General features: G+C 36.3%; 2 protein-coding genes across 3 annotated transcripts; both read right to left on the bottom strand.

Moving 5' to 3' along the window:
• Nucleotides 1-15: 15 nt before the first annotated feature.
• cdk9 (cyclin-dependent kinase 9 (CDC2-related kinase)) lies at nucleotides 16-6170 on the bottom strand. The gene is made up of 8 exons (XM_052588756.1): nucleotides 6034-6170; nucleotides 5116-5229; nucleotides 4126-4207; nucleotides 3924-4014; nucleotides 3305-3471; nucleotides 2997-3168; nucleotides 2769-2917; nucleotides 16-908 (listed from the first exon to the last, which is right to left on the bottom strand). Exons 1-8 carry the CDS (start codon nucleotides 6072-6074, stop codon nucleotides 543-545), a joined length of 1182 nt encoding a protein of 393 aa, XP_052444716.1. The 5' UTR covers nucleotides 6075-6170; the 3' UTR covers nucleotides 16-542.
• Nucleotides 6171-6370: 200 nt separating this feature from the next.
• Nucleotides 6371-17694, bottom strand: fpgs (folylpolyglutamate synthase). Of its 2 annotated transcripts, none has more exons than XM_052587477.1 (15): nucleotides 17131-17694; nucleotides 14911-15039; nucleotides 13866-13919; nucleotides 13718-13782; nucleotides 13175-13289; nucleotides 12460-12537; nucleotides 12169-12230; nucleotides 11126-11228; nucleotides 10966-11043; nucleotides 10741-10885; nucleotides 10585-10665; nucleotides 10165-10315; nucleotides 9267-9342; nucleotides 9017-9164; nucleotides 6371-8364 (listed from the first exon to the last, which is right to left on the bottom strand). In XM_052587477.1, exons 1-15 carry the CDS (start codon nucleotides 17275-17277, stop codon nucleotides 7988-7990), a joined length of 1809 nt encoding a protein of 602 aa, XP_052443437.1. In that variant the 5' UTR covers nucleotides 17278-17694; the 3' UTR covers nucleotides 6371-7987. The 2 variants fall into 2 exon arrangements, with proteins under 2 accessions (XP_052443437.1, XP_052443438.1); XM_052587478.1 differs by having other exon boundaries at nucleotides 9098-9164; nucleotides 17131-17692.
• Nucleotides 17695-18559: the final 865 nt, after the last annotated feature.

An 18559-nucleotide genomic window follows, 5' to 3' on the forward strand; every position in this document is an offset into this window, starting at 1 on the left:
ACAAAACAAGGTTGGTAAACGTGAAAGGATTTATTAGTGTAATTTACTTACAAGTAACTTGTACACCAATATCCCAACACAAACACATGATCTTACAAATAAAAACATCCTTTAAAAAAACTAAATGAACAATATCATCTGAAATGATGATTAGCAGGTGCTTAAATAACGGTTAATGGCTCTCTCAGACTAAACATATTTTCAGAAGTATTTTCAATGGGAAAAGCAGACTTATCTCCAACACTACACTGAATCTGTCTGAAAACATAACGCACACTTATTATTTTTTCTCCCACAGTTCACTGGCAGCACAATAAACGCATGCTGTTTTTCTGGATCAGCTCAGTATGGATTCAGTAATTCATATAAACTGAACTCATCTCATCAATGATCAGTATTTTTTGTAATCTAGATGTTAACACTAAACAACAGGAACTGTGTCTGCCTGCTCTACTGATGACCAACACAACACTGTGATAAAACAATAACTCAAGATATTATGTGGAAATGTCTTATATTTTGTCAGCAGCTGGCCGGATGAATCAAAAAACCCTTTCGAACTCTGATTGGCTGGTGGTGGCAGGGTTTCTGTTCTGATTGGCTGGCTGCTGGGGCATGTGACCTCTCCTGCGTGGCGGCGCCAGGTACTCAAACATGGAGGTGTTGTGTGTGGAGAGCATGTTTTTGAGGTCAGAGGGCATGGGGTCGGACCAGAAGAAGTCGTGGTTGAGAGCGTCGTCGCTGTCTATTCTCTGAGCCGGATCTAGAACCAGCAGTCTGTCGATGAGGTCCAGAGCGTACGGGTCTTTCACATAAGCCTTCAGTCTGTCCTTCACCTTACGCTTCTGACCCTTAGGAAGCTCCATCTTCTGATACAGCTCATACTTCTTATCCACACCGGGCCAAACCTGAGACAGCACACAATACAGATGCATGAATAAGACTTTAATATGAAACATGGATTCTAGTTTTACATTTATGATTTTTGTTTTATTAAATATGCAAATAAACATTATTTTAAATAAATATTTAAAAAGCCAACTTGAATTTAAGTTCTATATTTATGATTTTTACTATGATTTTTTGTTGTTGTTAAATATATACATTAATTCAAATGAATACAGAACATGAATTCAAGTTTCATATTTATGCTTTTGTATTCATGTCATGATATATTTAAGCCAAAAAAAATCCAATAAAAACAAATAATATAATAAATGACATTTTGAATCACATGAACTCAAAATTCATAATTATGTTCATATTATATTCATATTATTTTTGTACTAATTTTGGTTGAATATAAGTAAATAAAATTGACATTTTATATTCATGCCCTTTGTACTAACGTTAAATATATGCGAATAAATATTAAAAAAGCCAACATAAATTTAAGTTCTATATTTATGAGTTGTACTTTTTTTTTTGTTAAATAAATGCATGGCTATGCAAGAATTCATATAAATATTGTTAAATATACGCATTACTCAAATAAATATAGAGCATGAATTCAAGTTTCATATTTATGAAATATGCAAACAGATAAAAAATTAGCATGGGCTTAAGCTTCATATTCATGTTTTTGTATTCATCAAGTCCAAAAAAAATAGAAATTCCCAGTTTCATATTTTTTCTTTTTCTAGTTATTAAAAAAAAATAAAAACTAGGATGTATTTGTATAATAATGCAATTTTAGCTCTTCCTTATATTAATTTGACAGAAACGGATCAGAAGTGGACACTTTAGGGTGCTTTCACATCTCTAGTTCGATTCATTTGGTCTGAACCAAGGGCAAACAATTATACATTGTAGCATTTTTCAACTTTTTTGGTTCCTTTTCACACCACACTGATTGTTTTGGTCCGAACAAGTTGAAACGAACCAAAATGCAGACACATGACAACATCCACATCACTCATAGGCCATCACGTATTTCCTAAACTGCTTTTTGATTGGTCAGAATTTACGTGCGGGAAAATCCCAACATAAGAGGGAAAGCCAGCAAACAACATGGAGACAACACAACTATGGAGAGACGACTGCGCGGGCTGGTTTTGTCCCTGGCCATAATCTATTACATTGAGTGTATACACCACAATATGCAAACAATACATTTCTATAATGAAGCGCGGATGCAGCTTGAAAACAACGTTCTAATGCACTGCAGTGCAAACGGCGAGTGGGAATCGCTCGTAACTTCAAGCGGAGACGTGCATTAATTCTTCTTAACTCTGACATGCTCATGGTCATCTGACCAAATTTCTGAGGCTCCGCACCTCCTCACTACTCCAAGTTTGTCCACGGGCTGCCATGCCAAAGTGCATACTGTCAACAAACACTTCCTCATCTCATAGTGCACAGCGCAGCTGACTATGGCAGCTGGTTTAGTCCAAATATTATCAGTACTTTTTGCAGTTGGGTCTGTTCGAGGTCGGATCACGTTCTCACCACAAACGAACCGCTCCAGAGTTCGTTTGTAAGTGTACCGAGACCACCTCTTCAAGCAGGTCTCGGTACGCTAGTTTGGTCCCCCTTTGGTGCGCACACCCGAGTGCGATTGCTGCTTTCACACCTGCTCAAACGAACCGCACCAAAGGGAGAAACGAACTCTGGAACAATTCAACCCAACTAAATGAGGCAGGTTTGAAAACACCCTTAGACACATTTGAACATGCAAACATTTAAAACAACATTTGTGATCTGACCACCCAAAGTAGATGTATAAACCATGTGTAAAGAGGTCTAAAGCCCAGTTGTGTGTGTGTTACCTCAGGAGTAACAGAGCCACACAGCTGACTGATGAGTGTGAGCTGGTGCTGTTCTGTGTTGCCCTGCATGATGGGGCTCCTGGTCCACATCTCTGCCATGATACACCCTCCACCCCACAGATCTATGGGAGGCCCGTAGTCTCTCTCACCTGACAAAACAACAAATACTCACAGTGAAAATCCAATCATTATATCCCACTGCAAGCGTTTAAGATGTATTTCACTTACCCAGCAGCAGTTCAGGCGGTCGGTACCACAGTGTGACGACCCGGTTAGTGTAGCGGTTCCCCTGACTGTTCTTAGCCAAACTGAAGGCTCTGGCCAATCCAAAATCAGCCAGCTTCAGAACGCCTTCTCTGGTGATCAGAACATTGGCCGCTTTCATGTCTCTGTGGAGGATCTGACACAAACACACAAAACACTCAGTCTGAGACTGGAAGCATCACAGAGACAGCCCAGGGTCGTTTCTTAGTCACGTTAACATCAGATAATCTGTGAACGCTAGCAGTCAAGCTGTAAGCATCACACTATCTTACCTTGTTTCTGTGTATGTAGTAAAGTCCGTTCAGCAGCATCTGCATCACCTTCTTGATCTCAGCCAGAGTGAATTTAACATTAGCGTTGCTCAGCAGCCCAGCGAGGTCGTGCTCACAGAAATCAAACACTAGATAGATGCTGCCCTTATAACGGTTAAACTGAGTGGCTGGAGAGGAAGAGAGGAGAAAAATAAACTGTTAAAATAATCCATAATCCTCATGTCAAAAGCAAGACATCATGTAATTTAACACATTGTCTATTATTTGAAAATGGGTGAGTTACACGGACCCAACACTTTTAGAACAACGAATTTACATGATTACTATGATTGTAATGATTATTATGATTGTCTAGCTGATGATATTTCAGCAGAATGTCTTTGACTTTTACAATTTTTACTAATTTCAATGACTTTTCCGGGTCTAAAATTCACAATTTAAAAATTCCTTTATATTTCCAGTTTGTCCATGACCGCGAGAATGTGGACATAAAGACATTAACGCTTGTAAAGCCACATTTGCATGTCAAAAAAACAGCCATGCCATGCATTTCATGACAGCAGACACACACACCATGGGAAGATTCAAATTAAACACGGATTGTGTAGGTCTTCCTCACCTTTTGTCCTGCAGATCTCAATGAGGTTGACCACATTCTCATGTTTGAGCAGCTGCAAGATCTTGATTTCCCTCAGAGCTGTGATGGGAAACTGAGGAGAAGAACACAAAGACGCTTAAATGTGAGACATCTGCTTTTAAATCAAGAGTCCAATTAGTGTATCACTTGATTTCTGTTCAGGACAGATGCTACATGTTCTCACCCCTTCTTTCTCATTCTCCATAAGTACTTTCTTTAAAGCCACCTTCTTCCCCGTCTGTCTGTGTTTGGCCTTGAACACCTCCCTACAAAGAGAAAACACATGAGTGAATCACTCAACCTCATGGCTAATCCAGCCTGAAATCACTTTGGTTACTTCCAATCCAAAATATAGCAAAAGAAACAGTTCACCCCAAAATGACAATTTGCTTAATATTTCCTCAGTCTTAGAGTCACAGGTCATTTATCTTCATCGAAAGAGGATTTGAAGAAATGTATTATTGCATCACTGATAAAAACATCATAATAATCCACATGACTCCAGTCCATTAGTTATTAGTCCAGTGAAGTAAAAATGTTAGGTTTTAATTTGCAGAAAACAAATCCATTGTGGCCTTTTAACATAACTTTTAACATACTATGAGTCCATAATCCATAATAACTCTTCCTCCATTTAAAAAAAATCTAAATCCACCAACATATGGTGCTTGATCTGTGCATAGACTGTGCATAGACTTTTTTTTGACTGGAGACTTAGACCTAGACATTTTTAAGCAATCGTTTGAAGTTAAATACATCTTAATGATGAATTAGTTAATTACAAACAAGGATATTTTTACTTCACAAGACATTAACTGATGGTCTGGAGGGGTGTGAATAACTTGTGGATTATTGTGTTGTTTTTATCAGCTATTTGGACTCTCATTCTGACGGCACCCATTCACTGCAGAGGATCTATTGGTGAGCAAGTGATGCAATGCTACATTTCTCCAAATCTGATGAAGAAACAAACCCATCTAAATTCTTGGATAGCCTGAGGATGAACCAACTGTGGGCAAATACTAATTTTTGGCTGAACTATTCCTTTAATGACAATGACCCCTATAGACACAACAGCCATTCTCTTCCTGACAGTGGATTACAACAGTAATAAACAGATCAAATGTATATTACAGTTTATTTACCTAAACAAGCGTCACTTAGGTTTACTCACCCGAAGGTGCCCTGGCCGATCTTCGCCAGCTTCTCATATTTTGAGAATTCATCACAGAAGGGAAACTCGACCCCATCATAGTATTTAGACATGATGGCGGTCTCTCGGTCCGGCCTGAACACACACAACATACACATATGAGACCCTGGACCACAAAACCAGTCATAAGTAGCACAGGAATTTATATATATATATATTTTTTTAGAAATAACCAACAATACCTTGTATGGGTCAAAAGGATACATTTTTCTTTTATGCCAAAAATCATTAGGACATTAAGTAAAGATCGTGTTCCATGAAGATATTTAGTAAATCTCCTACCATAAATATATTTGTAATTAGGAAGATGCATAGCTAAGGACTTCATTTCGACAACTTTAAAGGCGATTTTCTCATTATTTAGATTTTTTTTGCACCCTCAGATTCCAGATTTGCAAATAGTTTCATATTTTCCTACTGTCCTAACAAACCATACATCAACTGAAAGCTTATTTATCCAAAATTCTGATGATATATAAATCTCAATTTAAAAAAATTGACCCTAATGGTTTTGTAATCCAAGGTCACATTTGTTTTTAAACACTCCTTTCCACCTGATGTTCTTAAATTGAGATTAATATAATAACAACAACACTCGTACAGACGCATTTTGGCATATTTCAGTTTTAAATACACAATAGTTCGTCTTATAAGACGCTGTTTTGTCTGTGTGGGTGGTTTCGTGTTCTTCTCTCGGCCCTCGACAAAGACAAACACACAAACCCACACGCGCAAATATCAGCTTTACACCGTTACTTAAAACACCAACTATATTTAAACGGTACAGATGTGTGCTTGACATGTTAAAGATAAACATAATACAGTTTTTAATATTTCAAATGACTGATAAAAGATAGATTATTGTTAAAATATTCGTACTTATCCCCACCGCCGGAGCTTCCGGTTTTGTCGCGCTGCATCCTTGCTGTTCCTCTGCGGTCCGCAGGACGGATTCAACCACGTCAAGAAAACCTCTAGCGGCACCTGAAGGATCCGCGATTATCACATGAAGATACTCTAGTCAAATGTGTTTATTTTTTAATTGTAGATTTAAACTTATTTTGATGAAACGTATTTTATCCGGCAGAACAATACCTAGACTCATATCTCAATGTGACATAGGATATGAGATGGATAGAAATTGGACATTGTATAAGAAAAATAAAATAAATATTATTATTATATATAATAACAATGAATGCAATATAGACACAAACAACTTTGAATTTTTATTCATTTTACACCTGGTATATACAGTACATTAAGACTTTTAATAGGACTCTATGACACTTTAAGACAAGAGTGGTATGATCTTTATTGATCAAAATTAATATTCAGTCACATTGTTGTTATTATTATCCAGTCTGTCATATATAACAAAATTAGCCCAAAACCAAGTTCTCATATTCAAAATCCAGGTTGCATTTGAAAATAGATTATACACTCTCCTGTTTACTATAGTACATAAAATGCTACAAAAAAATTATTACATTAAAATTCAAAACATTAGTCATATTTGACAGTCCATTTTTTTTTTTTTTTTTTTACACATCCAGACCTCTGATGTATACACACACACACAAAACACTTAACATTTTTATTCACTATAAACAGATGTGGGCATAGCCATGCATTTATTTAAAAAAGAAAAAGACAAGAAGAAAATAAAGAGTAAAAATATAGAACTTACATTTATGTTGGCTTTTTTAATATTTATTTGCGTATATTTAACATTAGCACAAAGGGCATGAATATAAAATGTAAATGTAGAACCACAGTGTTGACACAATTTGAACATAATTTTGCTTAAGAAGTGACACATTAATATTATATAATTTGAGAACTGTGTATTATATATGGCACAATTATTTCAGCGCTATAAAAAACAAAAACATTAACACTGATGAACAATCAACCTGACTTTCTATTTCATGAATGGAAAGATCAGGTTAAAACATCAAAACTGTAGTGTCAAATAATAAAAAAAGATTAGACAGAAAATGAACTGAATGTACTTTAAGTACTTCAAATTAAAGTATCCCAATAAAGTAAACATAAACAGCTCAAGTAGATATGGATTTATGTGCTTTTTACATAAACTGGTCCAATGCTCTTCATAACGAAAAATGGATGGATTCAAGAAGAAAAGATTTAATCCATGATTTGCTGTGAATTTTACAGTAAAACAGTGATCTGTTGAAGGAATATTTCACCCAAAAATTAAAACTAGCCGACAGTGTACTCGCCCTCAGGCCATCTCAAATGTAACCGAGTTTGTTTATTAATCAGATTTGGAGAATCTATTTAGCATTACATCACTTGTTTAGCAATGGATCCTCTGCAGTGAATGGGTGCCGTCAGAATGAGACTCCAAACAGCTGATAAAAAAATAACAATAATCCACACCACTCTAGTCCATCAGTGAACATCTTGTGAAGAAAAAGATGCATGATTATATGAAACAAGTCCACCATAATAAAGACATCTTTGCTTTAAACCTTTGATTTCATTTAAAACATGGGTCCATAATACTGCTTTCTGCTTTTCAAAAGTTGTTTCAGTCAAAAAACCTTAACTGTGTTGTGATGTTTTTATCAGCTGTTTGGACACTCATTCTGACGGCACCCATTCACTGCAGGTGATCCATTGGTGAGCAAGTGATGAATTTCTTTAAATCTGTTCTGATGAATGAACAAATTCCTCTACATCTTAAACGGTCTGAGGGTGAGTAAACTTTTTTTGGGTGAACTACTCCTCTGAGTGCTGGGACAGAGGGTTCAGGCACTGGGTGTTTGGCTGGATGTCTGGCACTGCAGACACATGCATATGTACGTTATGAGTTTAAAGCAGGGTCCAGGTGTTTTAAAGCCCCTCCCACCAGGTGTAAACTACCTGTGATTAGGACGTGTATGTTCACAGCCTCTCGTAGCGGAGCGGCTTTGGCGTTTATGCTAGGTTTAACGGGTATGACACATTTGTTTGGGTCTGACAGTACCGAGTCTCTTCCCTGACTGATCCACTGCAGAGCGCTGAGGATGCAGGGAAACACCAGTGTGTGGCTGTGTCTTTCTGCCACCAATGGCAAACCGCCTCCGATCAGAAGCTCCGCCTCTGGTTTCTCCCCCTGGCCATTCAGAACGCGCCAGCTCTGCTGGTTGTCCAGGCAACGTGTGAGCATGTTCTCCACAGAAACATTAAAGTTCTGTTGGTCTGAAGGACAGAGTGTGTTATTAAAATGCAGAATGCAAAAAAACCTACTTGTAATGCATCATTCTAACCAAAATATAATCTTTCAAGTGATTTGTCTGAAACAATCTTCATGTAAAATTATCAGAAATCTTCCAAAAACTCAACGTAACAGCTCAAGGGAGATCTTTCTAATAGTCTGATGTTAATTTTTGCTCGATTCACCAAAAAGCAAGAAACACTTAGAAATACTGGATATGAAAGCACATTTCAAATGAGTTTCCTGAAATATTTAATCAATGTTTCAATATTGAATAAAAAAAAATTATTCCTAATCATGTAATTCGGTATCATTTAATTAAACTTGAATTACATTTTTCATAAATTAAATTCAAATAAAAAGCATTTATTTTATGAAATATATTATATAAAATTACATAACATAAATTTTTTTATATATACTCTCTCATTGCAATTCTTTTCCGGATAGCCTGATTTTGCAGTATATTTTGGCCAATACATCTATAAAGGCAAACTCTAAAAAGCCTTCATTGATCTTCATTCTAAAAGTTAAATTCATCCATAAAATGTTGCCAAGTTCAGCACACTTAAGACATCTTAAAACTGGGATCACCAAAAGATTTGGTCCTGAACCACTCAAAACATCTATCTTCACCTCTTATTGATTGACTAGATCTCATATCATCTTCTGCGTCTGGATCTCTTACACAGGATGACGGCGGGAAGCGTCTCTTACCTGCATTACAGGTCGCTATTGCTTCTGTGATGTTCGGACAGAACACGGCGAAATCAAAAAGACAGGGCTACAACAAAGAACAAGCGTTAGAATGCTATTAATACAAACAAACATGAGTCTGGTTGGCTTAGTGCAGATTAATATGATTAAAAACTGTGAAATAACTCACTACGAGCAGTTTGAGCATAGCAGCACAGTCTCTCTCTCCTGTAGCGTTGAATAAGAGCACCCTCACTACTGAACCCCTGCAAACACACAGAGCATTAAACACCAACACAAATTAAACACTGTCTGTCTGTATTCTCGAGTTTCTACAACATCTTTAGATTTGCGTTTATACCTTTCAGTTTTAAATTTACAATCATATTTTAGAAAACAGATCGTTTTGGTTCTTATTTACATTTACACAGTTGCATCAAGCAGATGCTTTTATCTAAAAAGGACCTACACAGTATTAATTGCATGCATGTATTTTATAAGTTCACAGCTTCCCTGGGAATGGAACCCATGACTTTGCGGTAAAGGGATAGCTCACCCAAAAATTAAAAACTCTGACATTAATTACTCACCTTCATGTTGTACCATCTTCTAAAAACAAATGAAGATACTTTTAATTAAATCCAAGAGCTCTCTGACCCTGCATTGACAGCAACACGACTGAAACGTTCGCATACCAGAAAGGTAGTAAAGACATCGTTAACATAGTCCATGTGACATCAGTGTTCAAATGTAATGTTATGAAGCTATGAAAATACTTTTTGTGCACAAAGAAAACAAAAATAATGACAAAAAAAAAAATCTGATGTCAAATGGACTATTTTACCGATGTCCTTGCTATATTTCTGTGCCTTGATCGTGGTAGTTCCCTTGCTGTCTATGTGAGGGTCAGAGAGCTCTCGGATTTGATCAAAAATATCTTAATTTGTGTTCTGAAGATGAACGAAGGTCTTAAGGGTTTGGAACGACACGAGGGTGCATAATTAATGGCAGAATTTTAATTTGGGGTGAACTATCCCTTTAATAACGCCATGATCCACTCTCTGAGTAAAAGAGGAAGGCCTTCTCACCCTGCATTTCTCTCATGTTGTGGTGCGATCTCGCTGAACCAGCAGACACAGGCCTGCATGCTGCGTGTGGTATGAGCTCCATCCAGGAAATACGTCACAGGACCGTGTTTTAGTGTTTGATTGCGCCCAGGCCACTCAGTCTCCGCAAGACCTGTGAAAACGTCATATATATTACCTACAACTGCTAAATGCACTTTGACGCTTCCAAGACTGTGATTTAGTAATTTTAGTGATTAAACATCAGGACAAGTAACCAAAAGGCTGCAAGCTCAAGTCTCAAAAGTGGTCATTTTAATAAAATCTGAAAAGGAAATTTTGCATGAAATACAGAATGCAGCAATAACATCCCTGTCTGTTGCTAATTTCTGCCCATGTAGGCAGCACACATCAAAGCAGTTCACTAGGTGTGTTTTTCCAGACCTTTTATCATTGCCGGACTGGGATGGAAGGCTTGAGCTGGACTCACACCGCTGAACTCCACTGGAGATGATGACACAGGATCTGAGGAACAAACAGCTGATTAAAATCACAATCAGAGGTATGTGAACTAACACACAAACTATCAGAAACACGCACCTGTGAGGAAGTGTCTCTGCAGCCAAGTGTGAGAGAGCTGTAGAGCCAGAGAAGCGTTACTGCGCTGATGATGACCGGCTAAACCCAACCGGAGCGAAGCCTCGCTCTGATACTCCTCCAGATCAGGACACACTGATAACGAACACTGAGAGAGAAACAGAGAACAATGTGAGAACATTGTCTGCAATCTGAATTGTGACTTCAGTGCATGTTTGTATTTCTCACCCCGATTTCTTCTGCTCTCTCTTGAAGCACCTTCATCGGCCCATCAGGCTGTTTGACCGTGAATGCAGGAACTCCTGGCTGCAATAAACACATTCACTTAAAATCCTCTGTACGTGCAAAGTTTTCGATTCTTTTTCACACAAGAGCCACAAATAATCACCTTAAAAATCCCTCCTTTCTGCCAGGCAATTTTCTCAATGGTGTCTCCCAGTATGCTGGTGTGATCTATGCCTAAAGAAGAGACGCCACACACCCAGGGACGCCTAGGAAAAACATTTGAATAAATTAAACCTCAATCACTTTTATAATGAAGCGTATCATTTCTGTCCCATAAGCAGCACCAAGCGCAATCACAAAATATCAAGTTACAACAACAAAAAATCCAACTGGATAGTTGTGCTCTTGAAAAATCGTAAATATTATACACATCACCTTAACAGTGTAATTTCAACCCTCCACAACCTTCCAGTTATTAATACAGGTTTTGTAGGATTCATTTTGTAGTCCTTTAATGATTACAAATTATTATCACACTAATGGAAAAACACATGTGAAAGACCTTACATAAATGATTCAACTTGTATGAACTGGGTCTGTATTTCAGGTTTGCATTAGGCTTGAATGTATTTGTTTCTTACAAACACAGCTTTTCAATTCAAGATGTTATCTGATGGACTGGAGTCGTGTAGATTATTGTGATGTTTTTATCAGCTGTTTGGACTCTCATTCTGACGGCACCCATTCACTGCACTGGTGAGCAAGTGATGTAATGCTCAATTTATTTAAATCTGTTCTTATAAAGAAACAAACCCTTCTACGTCTCGGACGGTGACTCACTGTTCAGCAAATTGTCATGCCTTTAACGTTTTAGAAAGATTCTGTGTGCAACTAAAGCAAAGGTGTTTTTGAATAAAGAGAAGCTGTCATTATTAGGTGTTCTTGAGCATAAGATCACATAAAATTTCTTTATTTTCACATTTCCTATTGTCAGTCAGGATCATTACTGATAGGGTAGGATCAATGAAACTCATGAAGAATGCAGATCAATGATTGGACAGGAATGTGTCAGGCTTGAATTATGAAAAGCTAAATGAATGGAGATTAAATGGAGTTCACACTAGACTAGAGCAGCACAAAGATAGTATTAGACATGCTACACTGAAGCAGAAGAGAAAGAGACAAAGCTGAAGTGCGCTGTGATACCTGATGATATTAGTGCAGTCATACGCTCCACCGATCCCAACCTCAAAGACGGCCAAATCAACCTGCACAGAGACAGAGACGCACACAGAATTCAGGTGAAGAACAATAACCTTAAGCATTTATAATAAAGGACAAGGATCCCGGAGACAAAATAATTCAACTTTGACACCACTGATAAGATGATAACGGAGTAATAAAAAGCCAGCAGTCGATCACGATTAAATATGTTGATCAGGCTCAACTGTAGTTATAAAATGATTACAGATAAAACAGTTCAGTAATGTTGCTCACCTTCTCCTGTAGAAAGATGTGAAAGGCCAAGATGGTGAGAAAGCGGAAATAAGCAGGCATGCTGCCACAATGTGCATCCTGAAAAGTTAAACACAAATGTTATGACAAAGAAAGCCTTTAAAAATCAGCTGTACACTGCCATTTAAAGGATACATGAATGCAGATTTTCAAAGAGACATTTTAGGCTCAGTTCTTTCCTCACATGATTTGACACGCTGTCGTGATTATGCAATTACATGGCCAGACGCCTCGCATTTACACTTAACACAGTTAACATGGAACAGATGCGAATGTAACAAAGCAGCCAGCAGGAAACATGCACTGCCTTCATAGGAACTAAAGCATTAAAACTCAAGAACCAGATCATTGTTTAAAGCTACCACTTCTTCACAAATGCTACCACTTCTTTTTTTTTTTTTGCATCAAAATCATTAATAAAACTTTACATGCAATTATTGATATGTGGAGGTTAGCAGATCACAATAGTGGCTGTGATATGAATATATTCTTATTTGCATGTATTAACACATTTCATCCTATCATCATATGGTACATGTTTAGGATTTTGTCATAATCATAATTAATGACTGAGCTGTTTTTTACCATTCGTTTTCAAAAACTGTCTGGGATATAAACAACTTAGGAAGAAGTTTAATTGGTGAATGTTAGAGAGTGCCTACATTGCATACCGTCTTAAAAACATAGTCCGTCTCACCTTTGTCTCCTCCAGTCGACAATACACCTGCCAGAAGTATTTGGTGAAAAGCTCTTTTCCTATTGGCTGCCCGTTGATTCTGATTCGCTCTCTCACTTGCACCAAATGAGGTGAACTAAAGAGAGAATGCAGAAAATAAACATCACACAAATCAAGCTCCACAATAAAGAGAACACAGTCAATGTAACAACTTTACTACAGTGTTTGTTTAAGGCCTTAAAGGTTTCACTGTGAACAACAGTTGATGATTATGTACTGTAAATCATTAAGTTTGAGCTCAAGTTCAACAAAACCTAGGACAGACTGATTACGTCATTCACACGGTAATACTGACACAGCACATAGCTTTACTTTCTCCTCAAAGAACTTGTTTATTTGAGTGGACAGATCAAGCAAAGTTCATACATGTGCATGCATGAATAAACAAAGGAGTTACGCAACACTTACACAGATTTAAAAACCCTGCTGCACCCACAATCACTAAAGAATGACTATAAACACGTTTATCTCCAAAAACTGAAGTATTATGACTGGTTATAATACCTGTAGAATCCAGTCCGGAAGCCATAGTTTCTCAAAATCTGTTCTGTAAAGGCACATGTTGAACCCTAAAAAAAACATATATACTTTCATCATTTTATTGAACTTTATAACTTGATGGAAATTTTTACTGAAAGGTGAACAGGTTTACCTTTCCTTTCGTTCCAGTTACATGAATAATATTTAGACGATCAAGTTCATCTACCTGAGGACAAACAGGACACATCAGCGCATTGTGAATGGTTATTTAGAAAACATATTACAATTAAAATATGGATGTGAAGATGTTTTAACAAGTAAAGATGTGCAAGAATTTGTTTTCATGATATGAAGCAGAGTTTAGTTGTTTTTGGCTTCCAATGAGCGGTCACAGTTAAGCAGATATTGACTATAATGGCTTTAAATGTATCTTATAATAGTTTTACAATTATAAGCATTATACGGTTTAAATAATGTGTCATTTATATTAATGAGTCTTTTTATGAGGCTTAAGGTTTAAATAAATAATGTACAGTTTTTTTATGTGCCATCTTACTCAATTTATTAAAATAAATAATTTTTTTTATAAAATTAAGTACCCTTCATTTGTAAATCATTCAATTCACTGGATCTGGATGTAGGCATTCCCACTTTGTTATTTAAGCTCCAAAAATACACATGCTAAATCATAATAAATCTAGAAAATATTATTTACAATTAATTTTGTAATTAAAATAAATGTTTCAAGTCAAAATAAGGAAAAAAACTTTATGAATCTCATCAGTTGCTTTGTGTCTAAGGTGCAAATAAAAAGATATAATTTAACAAAAATGAAAAAAAAAAAAGAATTATATTTAATTTTTAATGTATTTAATTTTCCCAAATTAGTCAGTGACACATTATACACAAAAATGCACAAAGGCTAAAGCATATGCTTACAGAGATTTGATGTATGCATGCATGCACACTGGCATTTATTGATGCATTTAACGCTGATATTTAAATACTTTTTACACAATGTTGTCCTAATTCACAGAAATTGTATATTATTCGCTCACTAAGCTGTCAATTAAATCTCTTAATCAGTCAAGGATTAATGATGCACAAATATCATTAATGGAGTTAGTGTGATATAAAAGCACTCCTACAGTCATATAAGGATGTGGGCGATACCATTCACTCCAATCAGGAGTGTTTTAGTGCTGTGAAGCTGATACCTTGAGTCCTGCCCGCTGGAGGAAGCCTCTCATGGCCTGCAGCTGGAGCTGAGGATGACCTCTCTCTCTCTTCACCTGCTCCAGCGCGCTGGCGTTCGTCTGGAGGGTGTTGAGGGTGCAAACCGCATCCTGAAACACATTCATAATGCTACAGGATCTCAAAGATTTCATGCCATCTCAGACAACAGCTCTGGACTTCACAAGACTCTCATGTTTACATCCAATCCAGATTTACAACTTGTTATACAAGTGTCATTTTGAGCTAATATTCAGAGGATAGCCAGATGTCCATGTGAAGCTTTAGCCTCTACGGAATTAGGCTTTACTCTTGCTTTACTAACAAAAACTGAACTTCTGAACTCTTTCATAACAGTAAGTCAATGTTTAGCCAGGACATCTGGTTTATAAAGTACAATCAAATTACGACTGTCAAATGAAACCCTAATGTTTTTATTACTGAATGTTTTGGTTGGTTGGTCGCATATATTAACAAAATAAAACATCCTTGACTAGTGACATAAGATTAGGCAAAACCTGACACCATAACAAATCTGAGGAAACCTCTAAAAAAAATTTCTAAGATATGCAAGTAGTTTAAGAAACGTGAATATTACAATTAGTGCTGAAAAACAATTAATCACATCCACAATAAAAGCTTTTGTTTACATAATATGTGGGTGTACTGTGTATATTTATCTCGTACTTATAAATAAATACACGTTCAGGATATATTTTGAAAATATTTACATGCTTTTACATGTTTATATTTACATAAAATGTTATGTATAAATATATTTAATATATAAACAAAATATATTTCTTAAATATATACATGCATGTATATTTTTAAAACATAATAAATGTAGACAGTACGGGTACATATATTATTTAAACTAACACTTATTTTGGATTTGCTTAATCTTTGACAGCACTAATTACAAAACTTTCATGTTCTTAAAAAAAGCATACTATTCTACTACTATACCATGTACATATTACATAATATATATATAAGCAAAGCATTCAGTAATTGTTATTTTACTGTCTTTTTGATTTCTCTTCATGTCCTATATTTCAAATATAATAATCAAAATAATGTCCTACAGTTTTAACCATAAAGGAATAAATTCAGCATTTTGTCAATATTCCAAATGTTAACAATTCTACCAATAAATCTTTTTGTGACATTGACTAATAATTTTACACGTCAGATTTTACATCTACTGTATCAATCTTCACCTAATTCTCTGATAAACAAACATAAGAGATACCAGAGTCTCAATAACGACCATAACTGGATCTTTTCTACACACACATAAGTTAATCCTCAGTTATGGCTGCCTGAGCACATGGCTTTATGAAAGTAAGTAGAATATATGGCAAGCCGTTTTGACAGCCATTGCTATTACTAGTCTCTATTTTTGTGTTAATTCTTGTAAAACATTAGTAAATAATCCAATTGAGAAATAACTGCAAGGCTAATTAATTAAATCCTAGTACTAATTTCTTTGCTATCCAAACAGTGACAACTTTCTATTAATTTATTTGTAACAACTTAAGTTTTGTTAACAGTTGCTTGTAGTTACCAGTGACTAGAAACAAAGAAATAAGTTGCATTGCAAAAATACTAATACAATTTTGTTACTAGGTTTATTATAGATAACTAACAACCTTTGTAATATTTTTGTATTCTATCTACGTTATTTTAATTGATTATACAATTATAAAAAGACCTCTGGAAACTCTAGCTTGCTTTATTCTTTTTCTATTCTATCGGTTTTCTTTTTATTTATTTTATTATTTAAAACACTTGCTACGTGTACTGCGTTTATGCTAACTAAGACTTGTTGTAGCACTTATATATCATTGCTCTATTGACTGCTTCTATTGTCCGCATTTGTAAATCGCTTTGGATAAAAGCGTCTGCTAAAAGACCAAATGTAAATGTAAATAAATGTCTATACGGCTTGCCGTAAGAATATGTATTGACTTCAATGGAACTCACTCTAGCCATGAGCTCATTACGCGGAAAAAATTGCCGCCCTTTGATTTTAAACTAACGGCTGATGTTCTGAATCAGCCGCGTGCGCTGGATTTACCGCGCTATTTTAGCCGAGCCCCCAAAAAATTGCAAACAAAAACGCACAAACTCAACAATTATTGGTAATAATTTCCATACATCCAGTTCACACATTGACATAAGGACGAAGTCCGCGTTACCTGGTAGTCCATTCTTCGGAGCCGCGGAGCAGCTTTGGTGCTGGAGAGTCTCACTGACAGCTCGGTGACTTTGGTCCAGAGTCGGTTGCGCGCGGGAACCTCGCTACACGCGCGTACACGCTCCAGCACGCGGATCAAGCGCAGCATGGTGAACCCAGAGACAGCAGGAAGCAGCTCCTAATTTGGGGGGTTTCCTGTCACGCCTCCTTCCTTCTCCCCGTAAATATTTCAGTACTGTTTACTATCGCCAGCGCTAGTGACAACAATTTGGCGCATTCGATTAAAAAGAGAATTCAACTATGATTTGTGATTCGAGGAATTCAAGGAGGTTTAAAAAGTCAAGAAGCTGCAGAGCGGTTAGTTGAGTCTCCGTGACATTTCCAGTTCGCTGTCGATTCAGAGCACTATTTCAACCAGGCTGCGGGTTAATGGCCTCAGAGAAACACGGCGCGCTGCACAGGTGCATGTTAAAAAACGGCATTTCTCTGGTTTGCCATGCATGCAGTGCTGCTAAATGCTTCTCGCGTGTCAGCTGTCTGCAAGAGCCAGCGCACAGCTCGTACTGCGCATGCGCGCTCTCAGTTATAATGACGCAACACCGCCACCTACTGGACTGAGCTGGATAGAAAAGCGTCACTTATAAATCAACTCCGCTATCAAGTTTGATTGAGCTTTATAGTTTTGTGTTTATTTTTAATGTAATTTAATTTATCCTTAGCAATAATAATGTAGGAAATTATCACAACATATTAAAACATTCAGACTGGAAGGAAATTTATTTCATGTTAGGTAAAAAAATTTAGCCTGAATGCACTGTAAGTCGTTTAGGATAAAAGCGTCTGCTAAATGCATACATTTATTTATTTATTTATTTTTAAAACATTTAAATTTAACTAATTGAATGTTTCATTGCATTAAAAAAACATTTACATTTAATTTTAGCAAATGTCTTATGACACAATTAAATTTAATTAACATTTATGTATAATAATATTGACAATCAGGAAGCAAAGTGTAAAATGAAGGCTCTCAGGGTTCTCTGCTTTGCTTCTGGAGAGAGAACTGAAAAAAAAACATGATTTGAAGCAGGATTGAGAATCTTTCCTGTAATTCTGCTAAATGGCCAGAAGATGTCACAAAAAGACAGAGGATGCTCCTCTGATGCCTGAAGACCCACATCACGATTGACCGTCGTATTCATCAAATAAATAGGCCCTACTAAAATTCTAATGCTGTTTAAAATATTTTTAACTGTTTGTGAAATTAATTTAGAACATTTAAATGACATTTTAATTAGGCTGGGTTAATCTACTTCATTGCTAATTGTATTTAGAGCTGCAAAACTGTTCTTACAGCGTTCAAATAGCCTACATATGATCAAATTGACCATTCTTTTAATCTTCAAATATAGTAAACTGACAAAAATATC

Source organism: Carassius gibelio, chromosome B21 (assembly GCF_023724105.1).
Source record: "Carassius gibelio isolate Cgi1373 ecotype wild population from Czech Republic chromosome B21, carGib1.2-hapl.c, whole genome shotgun sequence".
NCBI lineage: Eukaryota > Metazoa > Chordata > Actinopteri > Cypriniformes > Cyprinidae > Carassius > Carassius gibelio.